This window comes from Tupaia chinensis, unplaced genomic scaffold (assembly GCF_000334495.1).
Source record: "Tupaia chinensis unplaced genomic scaffold, TupChi_1.0 Scaffold000182_1, whole genome shotgun sequence".
In the NCBI taxonomy this organism is placed as follows: Eukaryota; Metazoa; Chordata; class Mammalia; order Scandentia; family Tupaiidae; genus Tupaia; species Tupaia belangeri.
The window spans coordinates 9,878,410-9,897,518 of record NW_006159657.1 but is presented as its reverse complement, the minus strand read 5'-3'; the positions used below and the strand labels follow the sequence as shown (position 1 = coordinate 9,897,518).

General features: G+C 44.1%; 2 protein-coding genes across 2 annotated transcripts in view; both read left to right on the top strand.

Moving 5' to 3' along the window:
• Nucleotides 1-346: 346 nt before the first annotated feature.
• Nucleotides 347-6,757, top strand: LOC102471798 (protein disulfide-isomerase-like protein of the testis; the record flags this gene model as incomplete). The annotated part of the gene is made up of 5 exons (XM_006146607.1): nt 347-544; nt 1,824-1,944; nt 4,346-4,524; nt 5,291-5,380; nt 6,392-6,757. Coding segments are annotated over 5 exons (822 nt in total), but the record flags the coding sequence as incomplete, so codon positions are not given.
• Nucleotides 6,758-14,901: 8,144 nt separating this feature from the next.
• UMOD (uromodulin) overlaps nt 14,902-19,109 on the top strand; it is a 14,952-nt gene continuing 10,744 nt past the window's right edge. The window contains exons 1-4 of the mRNA XM_006146593.3: nt 14,902-14,986; nt 16,498-16,641; nt 17,997-18,773; nt 18,873-18,980. Of these exons, the coding sequence (XP_006146655.1) occupies nt 16,548-16,641; nt 17,997-18,773; nt 18,873-18,980 (979 nt within the window). The 5' untranslated portion in view covers nt 14,902-14,986; nt 16,498-16,547. The remainder of the gene's footprint in view (nt 14,987-16,497; nt 16,642-17,996; nt 18,774-18,872; nt 18,981-19,109) is intronic.

Below are 19,109 nucleotides of genomic sequence, written 5' to 3'. Positions count from 1 at the left end.
CTCCTCCTCCTCTTCCTCTTCTTCTTCATCTTCAACCTGGTAAATATTAAAGACTAAACAAACAAAACCCCAACTAATTTTTTACTTCTTAGTGGCTGGTGCCAAAAGCCCAGGTATTTTCTGACTTCCTAATATTGTATTGCTGGTGCACAGTATGAGGATGTTGAAACCAGGCTGATAGATAGATGCTGCCTATCTGTGCATTTGGGGTGAAAGGCTGCAGCTTCCTGAAGGAAGAAGTCAGCCATGACCCCACTATTAGTATTCATTGGTTCACAGCTTCTCAACTGTTTCTCTACCTTGGTAAAGGGATCCAGAGAGACAAGGGTTTCCTTTACTTTGGCAGATCCTTTTCATCCTTGTGAATGCAGACGAACCAAGAAATGGGCGTGTCTTTGAGTACTTCCGCATCACAGAGGTCAATGTCCCATCTGTCCAAATCCTAAACTTAAGCTCCGATGCCAGGTACAAAATGCCTTCGGATGAGATAACCTATGAAAACCTCAAGAAATTCGGGCTCAGTTTCCTGAGTAGAAATGCCAAGGTAAGTTTGTTCTTGGATAAGCTTTATCCAGAACCCTCAAATCATCCCTTTCTCATAAAATCTGCTGTGTTTCGTCATCCAAACTGGGGCAGGAAGGCAGTGGGTATGGGGAAGGATAAATTCAACCTCAGGGCTCAACTAGGGAACCCCCACCTCCAATCTATTCAACCTACCTTGTAATTCTGCTATTCCTCAGTTATAAAGTTCTCATTTTCTTTGAGACTTCTCCATTGAAATTCAGGCACTCAAGAAGGCTAATTTATCCTCTGAAAGGAGGTTAGAAGCCTCTTTCTGGAAGATTTATCTGATCTAAAGGTAGAAGGGGAATGAACACACAGAGCAATCAGAACTTAGCCTGAAGATGTTAGGGACCTTTCAGTTGGGTGGGTCAAAGGAGTGTATTTTGCTGAAACGGAAGGGAGGTGCAGAAGAATAGCCACATGATGCATCATCACTCACTGTTCATTTTAAACTTGCTGTGTCCTCAACTACCCAGCTGAGTAAGGTGAGCATATTATTTATTTCCCAAACTGGGATACTACTCTTTTTTAAAAGTTCATTTCATTCATGATATCTTATTAAATAGAGTGTACTATTGTAATTAATTTCACCTGTTTCTTTTTACTTTGTCTAATGAAAGTACTAGCAAAATGTAAATTCTACCTATGACTCACATTAAGTGCCTTCCATCTTTCTTCTGTTTTGTCAGGCCATGTCGGGATTGGCCAAAGGATATTAGAGAGACAGAGACAGAGGGGAAGTGGGAAATCACCTCCCCCCTCCAAGGGTTAATGGCCACACCACAATCTCCTCTCTTCAGTTCTCCTCTCGGGATTCTGGGCAAGCACATACAGGCACCTGGCATAACTTACAAGCCGCTGAGTCTGGAACTAGAACCATGGAGTCAGCCATGTGGGATCTAGGACTTTAACTACCACACCACCTATTGGCCCCCTTTATAGCTAATTTTTTAAAAAATGAAAATGAAACCAGTTAAGACTAAAGACATGAGCCCCACACTCATCTAAGACTCCTACAAATCATGTATTTGAGAACTAGTCCATCCCAGTGTGGAGCTCTGTCTCCTCAGCTCCCTGACCCTAGCTTGCCCGGGATAATTCAGAGTTAACATCAGCTCACCATCTATCTCAGCATTTCAAACACTTCCCCAAGGCTCTTGTCTAACACAAGAGAAAACCTCTCATTTCCAATTTGGGTGGGAAACCCCAACTCCAAACCATTTCTGTAGACTGTTAGACTTCTCAAATTTGCTTTCTAGAAACATCAATCCAGTGAAGAGATTCCAAAATATTGGGACAAGGGGCTGGTTAAACAGCTCGTGGGGAAGAACTTCAACGTGGTCGTCTTCGACAAGGAAAGGGATGTATTTGTGATGTTCTGTAAGTACCTTCACAGAGGTGAGGGATGGAAATGGGCCCCAACATTACTTGTCAAATGTCGCACCTAAATTCCTGGACATTGAAATCTCCAAAATCCACCAGTGTCCATGCCATGCATGGCCTTTAAACACCATGCTATGTAACTCTCTCCCAAAAAATCTAACTCTGGGAATGTATGGCTTGCCTTCCACATGATCCAGGCCTCTGGCTATTTATAGCAATAACAACAGTGATTGAATGCTGCAGTGCATTACGATGCCTGGTACTGAGCCATTGCATTCACTATCTCATTTAATTCTTACAACATCCTTTTGATAATGGCTAGTATTATTACTCTTACTTTGCAGATGACTAAACAGAGTCGCAGGGAGGTGAAGAAACTCCTACATTATTAGCAACTAGTAAGTGCTGGAACTGAGACTGGCAGTCTGACTCCAGCACCCACATTCACAACTGCTGGATAGAATGTCCCTGCTTCTGGCTTTATGTGATTATCAAATGACCCTTATGAGGTGGGGATGGAAATTTTCATGTATAGAACTTACCACAGTGTCTGGCATATTATAAAATCTTGATAAATGATAATGGTAATTGCTGTTATTATTATTATTATTATAATGATTGTCAGTGTTCACCTAAGGACTATTAACATTTTTCTAATTGTTTCTGATTGCATGTATGAGCCAAAGCCAGAGGCATCTCTTCCACTCTGAGACACAGAGGAAGGTGACAGTGGGGTTACCTGAGACATCTCTCTTATTTTAACAGTTTACCATTTATTGAGTATTAGAATGAGCCAGACATGAGTTTACTATGTACACACCTGCCTTAATGAGGTGTGAGGAAGGGATGGGGGCTTCTCCCATGATACACATCAAGGAACCTGGTCTTAGGTTAATGACCTTACCCCTGGACACTCTGTAAGTAGCAAGGCAAAAAGTTCAAAGTGAGCTCCATGCCATAATTTCTTTGAGGGTAAAACAAGGTCTAGATTGCATCATGCAGGCTTTTAAAAATCTCACTGAAATGGTCTCTTGTCTACAGGATGAAGCATTTAAGGTCTGTATGGCTGAATCACTGCAATCTACTGCCTTTAAGTGAGAGGCTGGGGGCAGCCTTGCTGTACTTACCTGACACCCAGAGTTATGAGAATGTCCATTTGGTTCTGCTAAAAGGCAAAAGCAGCCTCATTTTCTGGGAAGCAGAACTATTGGATTGGCCCCCTGGGTTTGCAGCCATCATACCCCTTCCTGTTCCCACCCAGGGCCTGCTGGGCTCTAGGAGGGCTGCTGGGATGCTGCTGGCAGGAGGTGGCCACGGAGGCACTCATTTGTAAATGGGGGAAGGGTGATCCAAAATGGAGTGTCTGGGGCCCTTTGAGGCCATTCTCCCACAGAGTCAGAAACCAAGTTCTGAGCTTTAGTGGAAAGATGAGCAGGCTTCTGGTTTCCCTCGTGTTGGGGCTGGTCTCTGGTTTTTGCCCAGAAGGTCAAGAGCCTGGGGCAGACTCAATGATCTGTCCACAAGAAGGTCCAGTGCTCCCTAGAGAGTAGTTGTACTTGTCACACTTCTAAGGCACATCTGTCCCCTTCTTGGGCATGTTCTCCTTCCATGAAAGGTATGTTTTGATTATATATTATATTATAATTATATTTTATTTTATATTAGTGGCACAATTGCCACAAGTCAAAGCAGTATGTCTTCAAATCCCACTTCCTTTGCTTAATTACTGGGTGACCTTGGGCAAGTAGCTTAATCTCTATTGTAAAACCCCTGTACTAGAACACACACTCTTGTACCCACTCTCTTTGACAACATATACAGTATCATTCTAGTTATTTTTTTTTCTTCAACTAGAGTGGGACACTATTGTAAAAGGAAAGAATAAAACAAAAACAATAGACTATTAACATGCTAAAAGTATTAGTGTCTGGGTGGAAGGGGACTAGGAAATTTTCTTCTAATTTATCTATTAATGATTGGATACTATGATAAAGTATAAAAATCACCTTGTGATTAAAATGTGTCATTTATGATGAAAAAAAGGAGTGTAATTTATTTATTTATTTATTTTAAATATTTTCATTTAACTTTATTCATTTTTATTTATTTATTTATTTATTTATTTATTTATTTATTTATTTATTCCAATTTGACTGGGGTTAGGAGAAGAGAGAAAGAAAGTGAGAAAGCAAGCCGCCAGGTCCAGGACTCGAACCATGGTTGGCCATGTGGGAATCCAGCACCTTTAACCACCACTCCACCTGCCGGCCCCAAAAAAGGAGTGTAATTTACAAAGCAGAAGAACCATGAGGACAGCAGGGTGTTGGCCCCCATGGGGTAGTGCCTGCTGTCAGTTCCTGTCCGTGTGAGCCTGAGTAGAGCTGCCCTTCTCTTCCAGATGCACCCTGGTCTGAAAAATGTAAGGCGCTGTTCCCGCTATTGGAGGAGTTGGGCAGAAAGTATGAAAACCATTCCACAGTCACCATCGCCAAGATAGATATCACAGCAAATGACATCCAACTGATGTACCTGGACCGGTATCCATTCTTCAGGCTTTTCCCCACCAACTCTCAACAAGTAAGGGGCTCTTGGGACTCAAATAATGGAAATGTTGTTATTACCCTCTGTTTCACCCTCTTTCCAGCTCCGCCTTCTTCCAAATCAGCTTCATTCTCAGCTCCAGCCCCTATTATCCTCCAGTGAAAATACGCCAAAGCATATTTTCCAGTATTTCCACTAAAGTCTTAAGACTCCCTGTAAGCTGACCTGCATTGAGAGCTAAGCGTTGTAAGATATCTGAAAAGGAGTTTAAACAACCAGTAGACAGTAAGCAGCTTCTTAATCTCCTTACAGACTGAAAGAGGAAAGGGAGCTAGTGATGGTTGAAACCAACTAGGTACAAGATTCTATTTAAAATAATTACTCTTCTTCTTATTGTTATTATAGTGATGATAATAGCAAATGTATATAGTGCTCACTGTGAGCCAGGCACTATCTGATACACTTTACATATATTAAGTCAATCTTTATAACCAGGTAGGTAAGCGTTATTATTATCTTTATGTAACAGATTAGGAAAGGGAGTCAAGTCATAGAGAAGTTAAGTAATCAGACCACACTGCTAAAGAATGTAGATGGGGCTTACACCTGATAGTATGGCTCCATAGTCGTGATGTGACCTTATAATTAAAGCTTTATGATGGAAGAATTTTTATTACCCTTAGTTTAGAATCATGCTCAGAGAGGTTAAGGAACCTGCTCAATGTTCCCAGGTTGTTTGGAATCTGACCGTTGGTTTACCTATGACGTAGTTCATACTGACCCTGTCCTCTTATCTTCCTAGGTTGTCCTGTATAAGGGAGAACATACCATGAAGGGCTTTTCTGACTTCTTAGAAAGTCATATCAAGACCAGAGTTGAGAATGAGGATGAGGTAAGGGGTGACAGAAATACCTTGGATTATTCTGTCCCACCAAGAATTACTAGGAACTCAACAGAGAAAAGAGTGTGCCAAGAGTTCTATACTCTGGTGCTCTCTGGAGATGGTTCAGAATGGATGGGTGGCCATTCAGTTTGGGTGACTTTACTAGTCATCATTACCTCAAGGGAATTTACCACAGGGAAGCAGAAATGGCAGACTAGGCATATTGGGAAGGGCAAAGGTTCTAAGGTAGCATAGCTTCTCTTGGTCTAAGGCTGCTTCCCTTGCTCCACTTTCCTGAGATGGTAACCAGATGTCTTAACAGGATCTGCCTTCTGGCGTTATTCTTTTGATGGATGAGACCACAAACCCTTTTTCCCCAACCACACCTCAGTGAGGTTGTTTGCTGGAAGGTGCTATTTGTATTAGTTGAAAATGTCAGCAACATTACTCTTTGGCTGCAAAAACAATGGGAATTTACCTCATACAATTGGTAAGACATTAGGCATGGGTAGATCTAGAAGCTCTGACTAACTTTCTGTCTTCCCATCTCTGTTTTCTTTTATGTTGGCTTCATTCTCAAGCAGTCACTTTCCAATAGAGGATTAAAGATTACTCCATAGCTCTAAACTAACATCCTCCTAACTTAGAAAAAATAAAAAATGAAACCTACTTCTCGTAGTCCCAGCAAACATCCTGGACAGGGATCTCATTAGCTAAGCCTGGAGTACCTGCCCAGTCCCAGAGCTAGGGGTGAAGCAGCCATCTCTGCAGACCTAGAGCAGGAGATGTGCATTCCCCTAAGAGTTCTCTTATCAGAAGGGCAAGACCACAGGGAAGATCTTACCATGAAAACTGGGTGGGCGTTTTGTATTTATGGTGACACTCCAGGACAAAGACCAGTTCTCTTTGGGCGCGTTTAGAAAAACAGGTCTTGGCCATTAAAATCACAACTATCACATGTTTCTTGCCTATTTATCACCTTCTTCCCCGTCTCCCTCCCTTCCACATTTTATTCAACAGTTATTGTCTGTTGAGGAAAATGATGTGATAGAAGAGGAGATACTAGCTGAAGAACAAGAGTTATCTTTGATGGAGAAAGAGTCACTGGAAGAGCCCTCGCCTGAGCTGGAGAATGTCACCAAGCTGGAACAACCAACTAGTCAGAAGGAAGCAGCAGAGGAGGAGGTGATGGTGGCTATACCAACGGAACCTCCAAGACAAGAGAAGAAACAAAAAGTCAAGGAAGAACTTTAACTTCTCCAAAGCGAAGAGGAAAAATGCCCATTTTTCAGGTGCTGGCATCATTTTCTGAGTGGAAATACTCCAATGAAATTATATATCATTGTGGTAGGGTGGGTGGGAAGCTGGATAATAAAGCCTTGGAATGTCTTTGGCCCAATTTTACTCATTTTCTGGTTAGTGCTGCTTTAGAAGAGTTGTTTGACCTAAAATTAAGACAGGGCTGCAAGGGAAACCACAATAACAATATTCAAAGAGTATTTATAGCATGCTAGGCATTCATCTAGTTCTCACCTCTGGAGGATGGATTTCATTGTCCCCATTTATAGATGAGGAAACTGAGGCTTTAACAGAGAGGTTAAACCAGTAGTCAAGATCACAGCTGTTGAGGTACCACTCCCGGCAATCTCACTTCAGAGACTGTGCATATAGCCACTATGCTATCATCTCTTAGAAATTTTGGCTAAACCTATCAAATGAGGTGAATTGACTTTTTCAGTTTGCATTTTGATACAGTAAGAAAATGATCTGACCGCAAGCCTGTTCACATCTCAGTAAGTAATCCACTCATGCAAGTAATAATGCCAGAATCATCCTCAATTGCTTTTTTTTTTTTTTACTTTTATTACCATTAGAGTGAGTTATCAGACCAAGTGAGTCCACCCACTTCCCCTTAAGACCCCAGCTACTTCCCCTCTGCATGACTCTCCCTCTTCCTATCATGTGATCCCATCCACTTCACTTTATCTCCATCTACAATTGCCTACAATTTCTATGGTGCAAGAGTAACATAGCTGGTCTTTTTTCTACCACTCTACAATTTCTTCCCACCTCAACCCTTCCCAAAAGATCCTCCAAATTGCATATAGGTGCTGGGGTGATCTTTTTCTTTTTGGAGAGGTTTTTGCTATAGGGGGCATGCACTCACCAGAAAAAGAGAGAGAGAGAGAGAGACAGAGAGACAGAAAGTGAGAAATCACCCCCCAAAGGGGATGGGCACACCTTAATCCCTTCTCTTCCATTCTCCTCTTGGGATCTTGGGCACGCATGCACATGCGTCCAGTGTGACTTTAAGCCATGGGGTCCAGGACTCTAACTGTGGTCACCTACATGGGAGTCCAGCAACATAGCTATTATGTCAACTGCTGGTCCCAACTGAGGCGATCTTTTAAAAAGCCTTAGCCATATTTGCTTACAATGTCACTTTTTTAATTTAGCCCTGTAATGGCATCTTCATTGCTTGTAGAATAAAAACTGGCCTACTTTCAAGGTCCTACAGGTCTCTCCATGCAGATCTCCTCTCTCCCCTTTCTCCCCTTCACTTTCTAGGCTTCAGTCACATTTCTTGTCTAATCTTTGAACAAGCCAAGCTCACGATCTCACCTCACACTTCCTTCACTATCCCCAGATTTTCATCCAGCTGTAGATTTTTCTTGGTTAAAATCTCAGCTCAGATGTCACCCTCTCAAAGAGGCCTTCCTGGGTACCAATATCTGAAGGCACTTACTTATTTTTTGTGCGATGGTATATTGCCTGGTGCCCTGACTAGGGAGAGCTGACATTGCTATTTCCTTCCTTACTGTATTCCCAATGCCTAGAACTCTGCTTGTCACATAATAGATGTTCAATAAATGTCCGTGGATCACGAAAATTCCTTATAAAGCAGCACCGTATCTCTGAGAGGTACATGATATCATGGTGATCCCAAAAGGGAGAAGTGCTGACGATGTTGTTCCCCAATCCAATTACATTCTGTTAGTCTCTATTAGTTTCCTGTTGTTTCTCTGACAAATTAACACAAACATAGTGACTTAAAACAAATATTTATTCTCTCACAGTTCTGGAGGCCAGAAATCAGCTTCACTGGGTGAAAGCAAAGATATCATCAGGGTTGGTACTTTCTGGAAGAACTCCTTGTCTTCTCCAATTTACAGGGGTCACCTGCATTTCTTGGTTTGTGCTTCTATCCTGGAATCACTTAGACCTTTTGTTTCATCCTCTCATCTCCTGTGTCCCCAGATTCTGACTCCCCTGCCTCCCTCTTATAAGCACCATTGTGAATGCATTCAACCTGCCCAGATAACCTCTCCCTCTCCATATCCTTAGCTCACACTTGCACAGTCCGATATCCCATGTAAGGCAATATTCACAGGATCTGGAGGTTAAGATGTGGATGTATTTGAGGGTCATTCTTCGGCCCACCACATTGCTGATTTCTGACATTCATTTCCTCCAAACGATAATAGGTTTTCTCTTGAGGAAAAAGAGGGGGATTTTATTGATATTTTAGAAACTGAATTCTACACAAACCATCTAGGCTTCTGCACTTTCCACCTGTCATGTAAGGCAAATGCTGTTTGTGTTTCTTCAGACCTCCAGAACCAGCTCCCATACCACACTGCCACCCTCCCAGTGTGGTCTATCCATAACCAGACAAAGCAGGGAACAGCCGGGGGCACTGGAATGCACTAGAAGTAATAATGCCAGAATCATCCTCAATTGCTTTTTTTTTTTTTACTTTTATTACCATTAAAGTGAGTTATCAGACCGAGTGAGTCCACCCACTTCCCCTTAAGACCCCAGCTACTTCCCCTCTGCATGACTCTACCTCTTCCTATCATGTGATCCCATCCACTTCACTTTATCTCCATCTACAATTGCCTACAATTTTTATGGTCCAAGAGTAACATAGCTGGTCTTTTTTCTACCACTCTACAATTTCTTCCCACCTCAACCCTTCCCAAAAGATCCTCCAAATTGCATATAGGTGCTGGGGTGATCTTTTTCTTTTTGGAGAGGTTTTTGCTATAGGGGGCATGCACTCACCAGAAAAAGAGAGAGAGAGAGAGAGACAGAGAGACAGAAAGTGAGAAATCACCCCCCAAAGGGGATGGGCACACCTTAATCCCTTCTCTTCCATTCTCCTCTTGGGATCTTGGGCACGCATGCACATGCGTCCAGTGTGACTTTAAGCCATGGGGTCCAGGACTCTAACTGTGGTCACCTACATGGGAGTCCAGCAACATAGCTATTATGTCAACTGCTGGTCCCAACTGAGGCGATCTTTTAAAAAGCCTTAGCCATATTTGCTTACAATGTCACTTTTTTAATTTAGCCCTGTAATGGCATCTTCATTGCTTGTAGAATAAAAACTGGCCTACTTTCAAGGTCCTACAGGTCTCTCCATGCAGATCTCCTCTCTCCCCTTTCTCCCCTTCACTTTCTAGGCTTCAGTCACATTTCTTGTCTAATCTTTGAACAAGCCAAGCTCACGATCTCACCTCACACTTCCTTCACTATCCCCAGATTTTCATCCAGCTGTAGATTTTTCTTGGTTAAAATCTCAGCTCAGATGTCACCCTCTCAAAGAGGCCTTCCTGGGTACCAATATCTGAAGGCACTTACTTATTTTTTGTGCGATGGTATATTGCCTGGTGCCCTGACTAGGGAGAGCTGACATTGCTATTTCCTTCCTTACTGTATTCCCAATGCCTAGAACTCTGCTTGTCACATAATAGATGTTCAATAAATGTCCGTGGATCACGAAAATTCCTTATAAAGCAGCACCGTATCTCTGAGAGGTACATGATATCATGGTGATCCCAAAAGGGAGAAGTGCTGACGATGTTGTTCCCCAATCCAATTACATTCTGTTAGTCTCTATTAGTTTCCTGTTGTTTCTCTGACAAATTAACACAAACATAGTGACTTAAAACAAATATTTATTCTCTCACAGTTCTGGAGGCCAGAAATCAGCTTCACTGGGTGAAAGCAAAGATATCATCAGGGTTGGTACTTTCTGGAAGAACTCCTTGTCTTCTCCAATTTACAGGGGTCACCTGCATTTCTTGGTTTGTGCTTCTATCCTGGAATCACTTAGACCTTTTGTTTCATCCTCTCATCTCCTGTGTCCCCAGATTCTGACTCCCCTGCCTCCCTCTTATAAGCACCATTGTGAATGCATTCAACCTGCCCAGATAACCTCTCCCTCTCCATATCCTTAGCTCACACTTGCACAGTCCGATATCCCATGTAAGGCAATATTCACAGGATCTGGAGGTTAAGATGTGGATGTATTTGAGGGTCATTCTTCGGCCCACCACATTGCTGATTTCTGACATTCATTTCCTCCAAACGATAATAGGTTTTCTCTTGAGGAAAAAGAGGGGGATTTTATTGATATTTTAGAAACTGAATTCTACACAAACCATCTAGGCTTCTGCACTTTCCACCTGTCATGTAAGGCAAATGCTGTTTGTGTTTCTTCAGACCTCCAGAACCAGCTCCCATACCACACTGCCACCCTCCCAGTGTGGTCTATCCATAACCAGACAAAGCAGGGAACAGCCGGGGGCACTGGAATGCACTAGAGCCAGATGGCCCTACATGGGCAGGTGTTAGTATTCAGGACACGGTGTAGAACTCACCTGCCTCAGCCTTAAGGCTATGTAGCTGCCAGTGGAAAGACGGGTACAATGGAGCTGCTGGGATGAAATCACATGAAACAGAGTCCCTGACAGGCCACGTGTCAGAGCACAGGGGTGCCCCTTCAGCTCTCTCAGGTGTAACTGGAGCCTCAGCAGATGGAGGCTCAAATAGAGAGAAGTGGTATAGGTAGGTGGAATAGGTAATACTCCTCTGCTGGAGAGTCTTCTCCCTTGGCTCTAAACCTTCCTAACACACACCAACCCCTCATTCTGACTCTTTGTGTTGTGTTTTCAAAACTCTCCACCCTTTGCTTCATTCTAAAACCAACCCAAACCAAACAAAAATCTCAAACTCTTTGTGTCTGGAATGCTCTTTCATGGCTGACCATGGGGTTAAAGACCCAAGGAATGTAGTATAGAAGTAAATCTGAGTGACATTTGGGTTTTGGATTTTTACCACAAGCTAGTCTTACAATCTTGAGGCAGTTATTCAATGTCTTTGAACTTCCATCTTCCTCCCAATCAAATGGGTTGTTGTGTTTCCTTGTTTGAAAAGATGGATATAAAAACAGCAAGCACAATGATCAACACAAGAGAAGCACTCAGCAAGTGATAGCTGTCAACACAAGTCTCCTCATGTTTAAAAGTTGAGAGAAGAGTGTTTCAAGAAAGAGGAAGCTGCTGAGAGACTGGGTAAGGTTTGTGTAGAAGCAAATATTTATTGAGCACTATCCTGGAAGTAAGAGAAAGAAAGAATATTGATTTAATTTGCAATGCGGACATCTTTGATGATCTTGATAGGCAATGACCACAGAGCTGGCAATTCAGAAAGCACATCCATGTGAGCTGGAGAGTGTGCAGATAAATCTTTTGAGAAATTTGGCTATGAAGGGGCAGAAAATAGGATGGCAGGGATGGAAACAAAGGGCTGTTTGTAGACGGGATTAGTAAATGAGATTACTCCAGGGGATAAGAGAAGAGGGATGATAAAGGAGAAAGGGACAAGTGAAGGTAAGAAGGAAAGGCCATATGAGCACGTGGAAAGAGAGGGACCTTCTACAGGATGGATGCTGCCTTTCACAACAAGAGAGATGTGGAGGATGAGTATATGCAGGTGGACTAAGAAGGTGAGGAGAGAGGCATTACTTAGTGACTCTGATGAAGTATACCATGAGGTAATTAAGTGTGTAAGACTGGCAAGAGTCTTGAGAAGATAGTGGGTAAATGACCAACTAGAGAAATACAGCAGGATGCCCAGCCATGGTGAGTGAAGATGACACATTGTTTTAAAGTGTAGGTTTTATTGTTATTCAGATATGGCAAGGCCAACAGACAAAGAGACAATTGCATTAAAAAGGTAGTTTGTTATACTCACAGATCTCAGGCAGAGGTAGGAGCTCAGGGAGAAGCAGCAGGTTGATCAGGAAGTAAGGAAACAAGGGGAGATCGTGGACAGAGACTTTATTATCATTTCTGTGGGAAGGAATGGGAGATGCAGGGTAAAGACTCAGGATTGGCTAAAAATGGATAATTTCAGAGGGCTCAGGGGCTTAGAGTTGTCTCTAGTTGTCTGGCAATTAGTAGCCGGTATGTGAGAGCCCCGTGAAGGAGTCATAAATGTTGTAAGTGTTGTAGGTGCAGGGTCAGGATTGGTTGGTTTGCTTATGAAAGGCACTTTCACAGGCAAGCTGTCCACCATCTCTGGCAATTAGCTAGCCTAGGAGAGGTAGTCCTTCCAGAGTCTGCAAGATCAGATGTGACAGATGGAGTCCAGAAACTGGAAAACATAGCTATTACACTTATGAAGAGACTCCAGCCCAAACTCCCTAGTTTTCTTTGCCCAGTTAATGCCACAAGCCACCGGAAGTCAACACGTTTAATCTGAAGATACCCAGACTAGGGTTTTGACAAGGCACATGAGAAAGGCACAGAATATAAATGGCTAGTTCTGAAAAAAGAAATAACAACAGTTAGTAAATGAAAGAATAATAACCTACATTTCACCAAAGAATTGGAAAGTAAGTAACAATGGAATGTTTCACACTTATCTTTTTTGGCAAAGAGGAAAGGAAGTTACCAAAACTCAAGGTTGGTGAATATCGTTGATAGAATTGTAAACTAACTTTTGAAAATCTCCCTGGGGTGCTGTTAGGGAAAAGGTATAGATATTTTCGTTGTTGGTGTTAATTATCCTGAGGCACATGTGTTGGCAGCAGAGAAACAGAGAGAGAGAGAGAGAGAGAGAGAGAAAGTGAGAAAGCACCCTGCCCCCACATTGGGGGATGGTTACACCACAATCTCCTCTCTTACATTTCTTTCTCTTTTGTGATTTTGAGCACACATCCACATGTGTGTGGTGTGTTTTTCAAGCTACTAGGTCTGTGACTTGAGTCGTGCAGTCAGCTATGGGATCTAATTGCTTTAACTATCACATCACCTAGTTGAAACTAGGTAGGTGTCAATATTCTTAAAGCTGTGCTACCTCTTTGACTCAAATTTCACTCCTATGAAATTGACTTCAATGAGAAGATGATTGCACTAGTACTGATGGTTGCTCTACCACTGCATGGGCTGGAATGAGAAAGGCCCTGCTCTGAAAAGGTCAGTGGTGAGGGCTGGACAGAGACACGATGGTAAAGTACCATGCTCTGTGAGGCTGACTTACTTGGAAAGGTTCTGCGTTTGCATCTGTAGACCTCCTTGAATACACTGGGAACATGTTTGTCCATGATCTGAGCTGGAGAAGCTTGGGATGGATCGTGGTGTCAAGACCTTGTTGGGGGAGAACACCCTGTTGAGCTCTCTCTCTCTCTGTCTCTGCTGCTCATGGAAGAAATAAATAAATAAAAAGGTCAATGCTGTGGTTGAGGTTATATTTTCTGTTCATCTAAGATTGCGCTCACTTGATATTTCTTCACATGGTGATATCCACTCTTACTTGATTTTTGGTTTGCTACCTACATGGGACTGGTCAGAGGACCAGAGTTTCAATTTAGACTGTCGTTTCCTGCCTTAGTTGCTGGACATCAGCAGAGTAGTGTGTGTGTGGGAGTCCCATGAACAGACTCATTGCTCTGTGTCTTTATTTGCATCCTCTCCTTAACTAGCACGATGACTCTGCAGATGAACATTCCCATTTTATAGATGGCAAAATGGCTTCAGGAAAATTTTAGGAAATGAACCCACTGGCACACAATAAATGGCAGATTCAGGACTTAATCACAAAGTTACCTTCCAAGGGGCCTGTACTCATCAGGGCTCAAATTTCCTGTTTCCTTTGAGTCAGGTCCAGTGATATCTGAATTATCTTCTGGCTCTGACCTTGGGCCATTTCAGCTCCTCGCTTGTTCACGACTGAACTGGAGGGGAGGAGACTGACCATATGAAGATGGAGTGTGTTTCAGAAGAGTACTCCTCTCTAAGACAGGGAATCCTGGTGACCACAGGTGCACATCCCAGTGGAGGTCATGGACATCCCTTTTATCCTAATGCAGCCTGGCTTCAGATACTGGCCTCTGCCTGGCTCCTTGGGTCTATCCTGTCCTTGCCAGTGAGGATAAAACAAACCCCAGCACCTTGGCACTTTTTGCCCAGTTAATTTCTAACTAAGGAATGTCTTGCTGCCAAAGGTACAAAACGGAGGCCTTGTGTTTTCACACACATGTGTGACGCCCCCCAACCCCACCCCATGTCAATCATTTGGAGTCTCTAGCTATTAGGAGAAAGAAAGAAAGAAAAAAAAAAAAACCTACCACCTCACCACTTGGAAAAAAGAAACACTACGCCAAAAGAAAAAAAAAATATTCCCCCTCCCCTAAAAAAACAATCTCAGGAAACAGAACCAGAGAGCAATTGGAGGAGAGGTTGCCAATCAGGGGCAAATGTATATATATAAACATATAAGAGGCATATCCTTGTGAATGGACTAATCCCACTTTTCTGGCTTCAGGTAAGGCTATCTGTAGTTACCCTCTCCTAGCAGAGTTTCTGCCCCATCTAATCTTCCAGTGGTTCCCATTTGCCTTAAAGGATAGGGGAAGAAAAGGAAGAGTTTGGACATTGGGTTCAGACCTGGATACATGTCATTATTTTGCTGATTACTGGCTTCATGATCTTTGATAAGTCTGTTTCCCTCTCTTTGAGCTTAAGCTTTCCTAAAAGATAATGACTATTAGTTTTCCATTCAGCCAATAAATGTTAAACACCCAGTAGGTACCAGGAACTGAGGGTACAGCAATGGACATTTACTATGTGCTGGTCCCTGCTTTACATCTATAGTCTTAATTAATCCCAGTGACAATAACATGCAGTCTGTTACTACTTGCCCTAGCAGTTTCCAAACTATGGTCCACAGTTAGCAGGGCATGAAGTCATTCTATTTGTGGGTTATAGTTAGAATTGTATTTTCATTAAATGGAGACAAATATGTCAGGAAATAATACACATAGTGCGGTTAAGAATTGTTTTATGAAACTTGTATTTTGCTTTTAAGTATGTGCTCACGTGCACACGCATACACAGCAACTGCACTGAATCATGACAAAACGTTTTCTTTATAGGACGTTATGGTCACAAAGGTTTGAAAAACATGGCTCTATAACACAAGTGCGTGCATACAAGAATTTCTTCAAACGTTGTAGACTTTCAGTTTGTAAAAGCAGTGACCCCTATTTCATCAATCAGAAAACTGAGTCTTTGCGAATTGAAATACCTTGTTCAACATCACACTCCCAGTAATTGGGAAAACAGGGATTTGAATCTGGGTTACAGGTTCTGGGTCCCACACACTTAATCACCATGCTACCTTATTTTGCTGCTATAAAAATTGGGCTAATGCTAACATCCGCTAAAGTGACCACTCTAGAAACGTGAAAATGGGCTGTGAAGGTCAATTACCTCTCAAGCTGTGTATCTCAAGTCTCTCCTTTACAATACACAAGTTGCATGTGCACACACGTTGCCACAGTCATTGTTTTCCTCGGCACCTAGCTCCCTCTGTGGCACATAGTAGCTACTCAATAAATGCTTGTTGAAAGAATAAGTAGATCTGGGCAAGTTGGACCTTTCCAGGCAGAGGATCAGGAATTGGCCTTTACAATCTGAAGCCTTCTCCAGTCAGGTGGTGAGTCCTGAACCTTACCCCATCCTGCTGTTTCCTGCTCCAAATGAGACTTGGTGTTTCAAAATGTGCAATAGTCTGAGACTTGGGGAGCCAAGGCTGGGATGTGGATGGGAGTAAGGGTGGGGCTGCAGAGAAGAAAACCTGACCCAAGCCAAGGCTTGAGCATTGCACAATTTTTATAATGCACATTAATGGCATCTTCTGCAGTTGTGCAGTCACAGCCAAAGCTCTCCTCCAACTGTGGGACGGGAGTTTGATCACGTGTTTGTACCATTCATCTCTGTTCATGGGATTTCAGGCATAAGAGAGAGAGGAAATCAAGGTTCATACCTTTCCAGGTCTTTGGGCAGTTCTTCCTAGAACCAGAGTAACGAAGAGCAGGAAAAAAATGGGCTGGCTGTTCTCTCTGACCTGGATGATGATAGTAGTGGTGGAGACCCCTTGGCTCATCACAGCTGTAGCTACAGACATCTCAGAAGCAAGTACGTGATCTGTATGTGTGCATGTGTGTGTGTATATGTAAAGTCTGCACTAACTTCTACTGAAGGGGTCTCAATCCCTGTCCTATCACTCTTGGGATTTGCATAGTCTTTATTCAAAATCCATTTCTTAGACTGTCTAAGGAAAGGACTGGGAAGTTTGCTAAAATGCGGGTTCTGGTTTAGTAAATCCTGAGTGGGGCCCGAGACTCTGCATTTCTAACCACCTCCCAGGTGATGCAGGTGCCGTGGTCTTTGGACCCCACCTGGTGACGCTAAGGGCTACAGTAGCACTAAGGCTTGCAGCACTCACTGGGCAGGCAGGAGCACACAGGAGATCTGAACACACCCAGGTGGCTCCCAAACGTCTGCCCTCTTGTCCTTGAGAAGCTGTTCCAGCAGGCTAAGCATTGCCCTCATCCTGCTCTCAGCTTCTCCTTTGCAGTACTTGGGGGCACCTTAACTCCTATCGTGGTGTCATGGTTAAATGCACAATGCACATACTCTGTGGTCCTGCCTCTGGGTTTGGGTTCCGGTTTTGCTGTCTATCAATGGAGCAAGTCACTTAATCCTTCTGAACTGACTTCTTCATCTTTAAATAAAGATAAATAATTTCAGGCCAGGCACTGTGGACCCACATGGAACGGTCCTAGGTCATGTCCCAGGACCTCTCTGTGCATGCTTGGCACACATATGTATGCTCATGATCTGGACTAACTGAGATGGTGATTCTGATTGTGATGTGAAGGTCCTGTTGGAAGTGCTTTTCTCTCTCTCTCTCTCCATCTCTCTCTCTCATGGAAGAAAAAAAAAATGATTGCACAGGGCCACTGGGAAGGATTCAATGAGATAGTGAATGAAAAGTGCATACCCAGTTGTCTGGTATGTCGTACATGCTTAATAAACATTATGCCATGTTTTAATTATCTTTCATATTATTTTTATTGTGGTGGAACAAAGTGTCACTGTCCTGCCAGGTGGAGTTGGAAGTCTCCAGAGAGAAGGTGACACTGAGCAGGGTCTTGGTGAAAGTTCACCATGCAGGGAAAGGGATCTGGGCAAAAAGAATAAAATGTAGGAAGGCTGGGAGGGGGTGGCAGGTTCCCTACCAAAGTAGGACTTCTGTGCATTGCTTCCCTGGCTGTGGGGATTGTGGATATTTTAAAGGAAGACACAACTTGAAGGCAATACTTAACACAGAATGGATGGTGGAAGCTTTAGATGTCATCTGGGAGGTTCAGTTTTTGTTTTGGTGGGATTTGGCTAGGGAGTAGGGGAACGTGGGATCCCTAGGGGCCTCTCCAGATGGCTTTGGCCCAGCTGTGCACACTCTTGAGGCAGGGCTCATCTGTCTGCAGGAAGATGCTCTGAATGTCACAGCAATGCCACTTGCATGGAGGATGGTGTGGTCACGACGTGCTCCTGCCAGGAGGGCTTCACGGGCGACGGCCTCCTGTGTGAGGACCTGGACGAGTGTGCCGACCCTGGGGCGCACAACTGCTCCACCAACAGCAGCTGTCTGAACACCCCGGGTTCCTACACCTGTGTCTGCCCGGATGGCTTCCGTCTGACGCCTGGGCTCGGCTGCACAGATGTGGATGAGTGTGTGGAGCCAGGACTCAGTCACTGCCACTCCTTGGCCTCCTGTGTCAATGTAGAAGGCAGTTACTTATGTGTGTGCCCCACAGGCTACCGGGGAGACGGAATGCACTGTGAGTGCTCCCCGGGTTCCTGCGGGCAGGGGCTGGACTGCGTGCCCAAAGGCGACACGTACGTGTGCGCTGATCCGTGCCAGGTGCACGGCACTCTGGACGAATACTGGCGCAGTGCTGAGTATGGGGGAGGCTATGCCTGCGACACTGACCTGCGCGGCTGGTACCGCTTCATAGGCCAGGGTGGTGTACGACTGGCGGAGACCTGCGTCCCAGTTCTCCGCTGCAGCACGGCCGCGCCCATGTGGCTCAACGGCTCGCACCCGTCAAGTAACGAGGGCATCGTGAACCGCACGGTCTGTGCCCACTGGAGTGGCCACTGCTGCCTGTGGAACACTTCTGTCCAGGTGAAGGCCTGTGCTGGCGGCTACTATGTCTACAACCTGACACCGTCTCCCGAGTGCCACCTGGGGTACTGCACAGGTGAGTCAGGCTCCCCCACCTTCCCAGCTCCGCCTCCGGGCACTGCCAGGGATTAGGACACATTCTTCTTGTTGATTTTCTGTCGTTGTAAACCTACAGACCCCAGCTCTGTGGAGGGGACGTGTGATGAATGCAATACAGATGAGGACTGCAAATCGGACAACGGCAGATGGCGCTGCCAGTGTAAACAGGACCCCAATGTCACAGGTGAGGCCAGTGGGGCAAAGCCAAGGTGAGAAGACAGGGGGGGGAGGGACTCACTCCCAGGTGTGAGGGGAGGGCCTTTGGCCATGACCCAGTGGCTATGTACTATCCAATCTGAGTGAGGAGATAAGA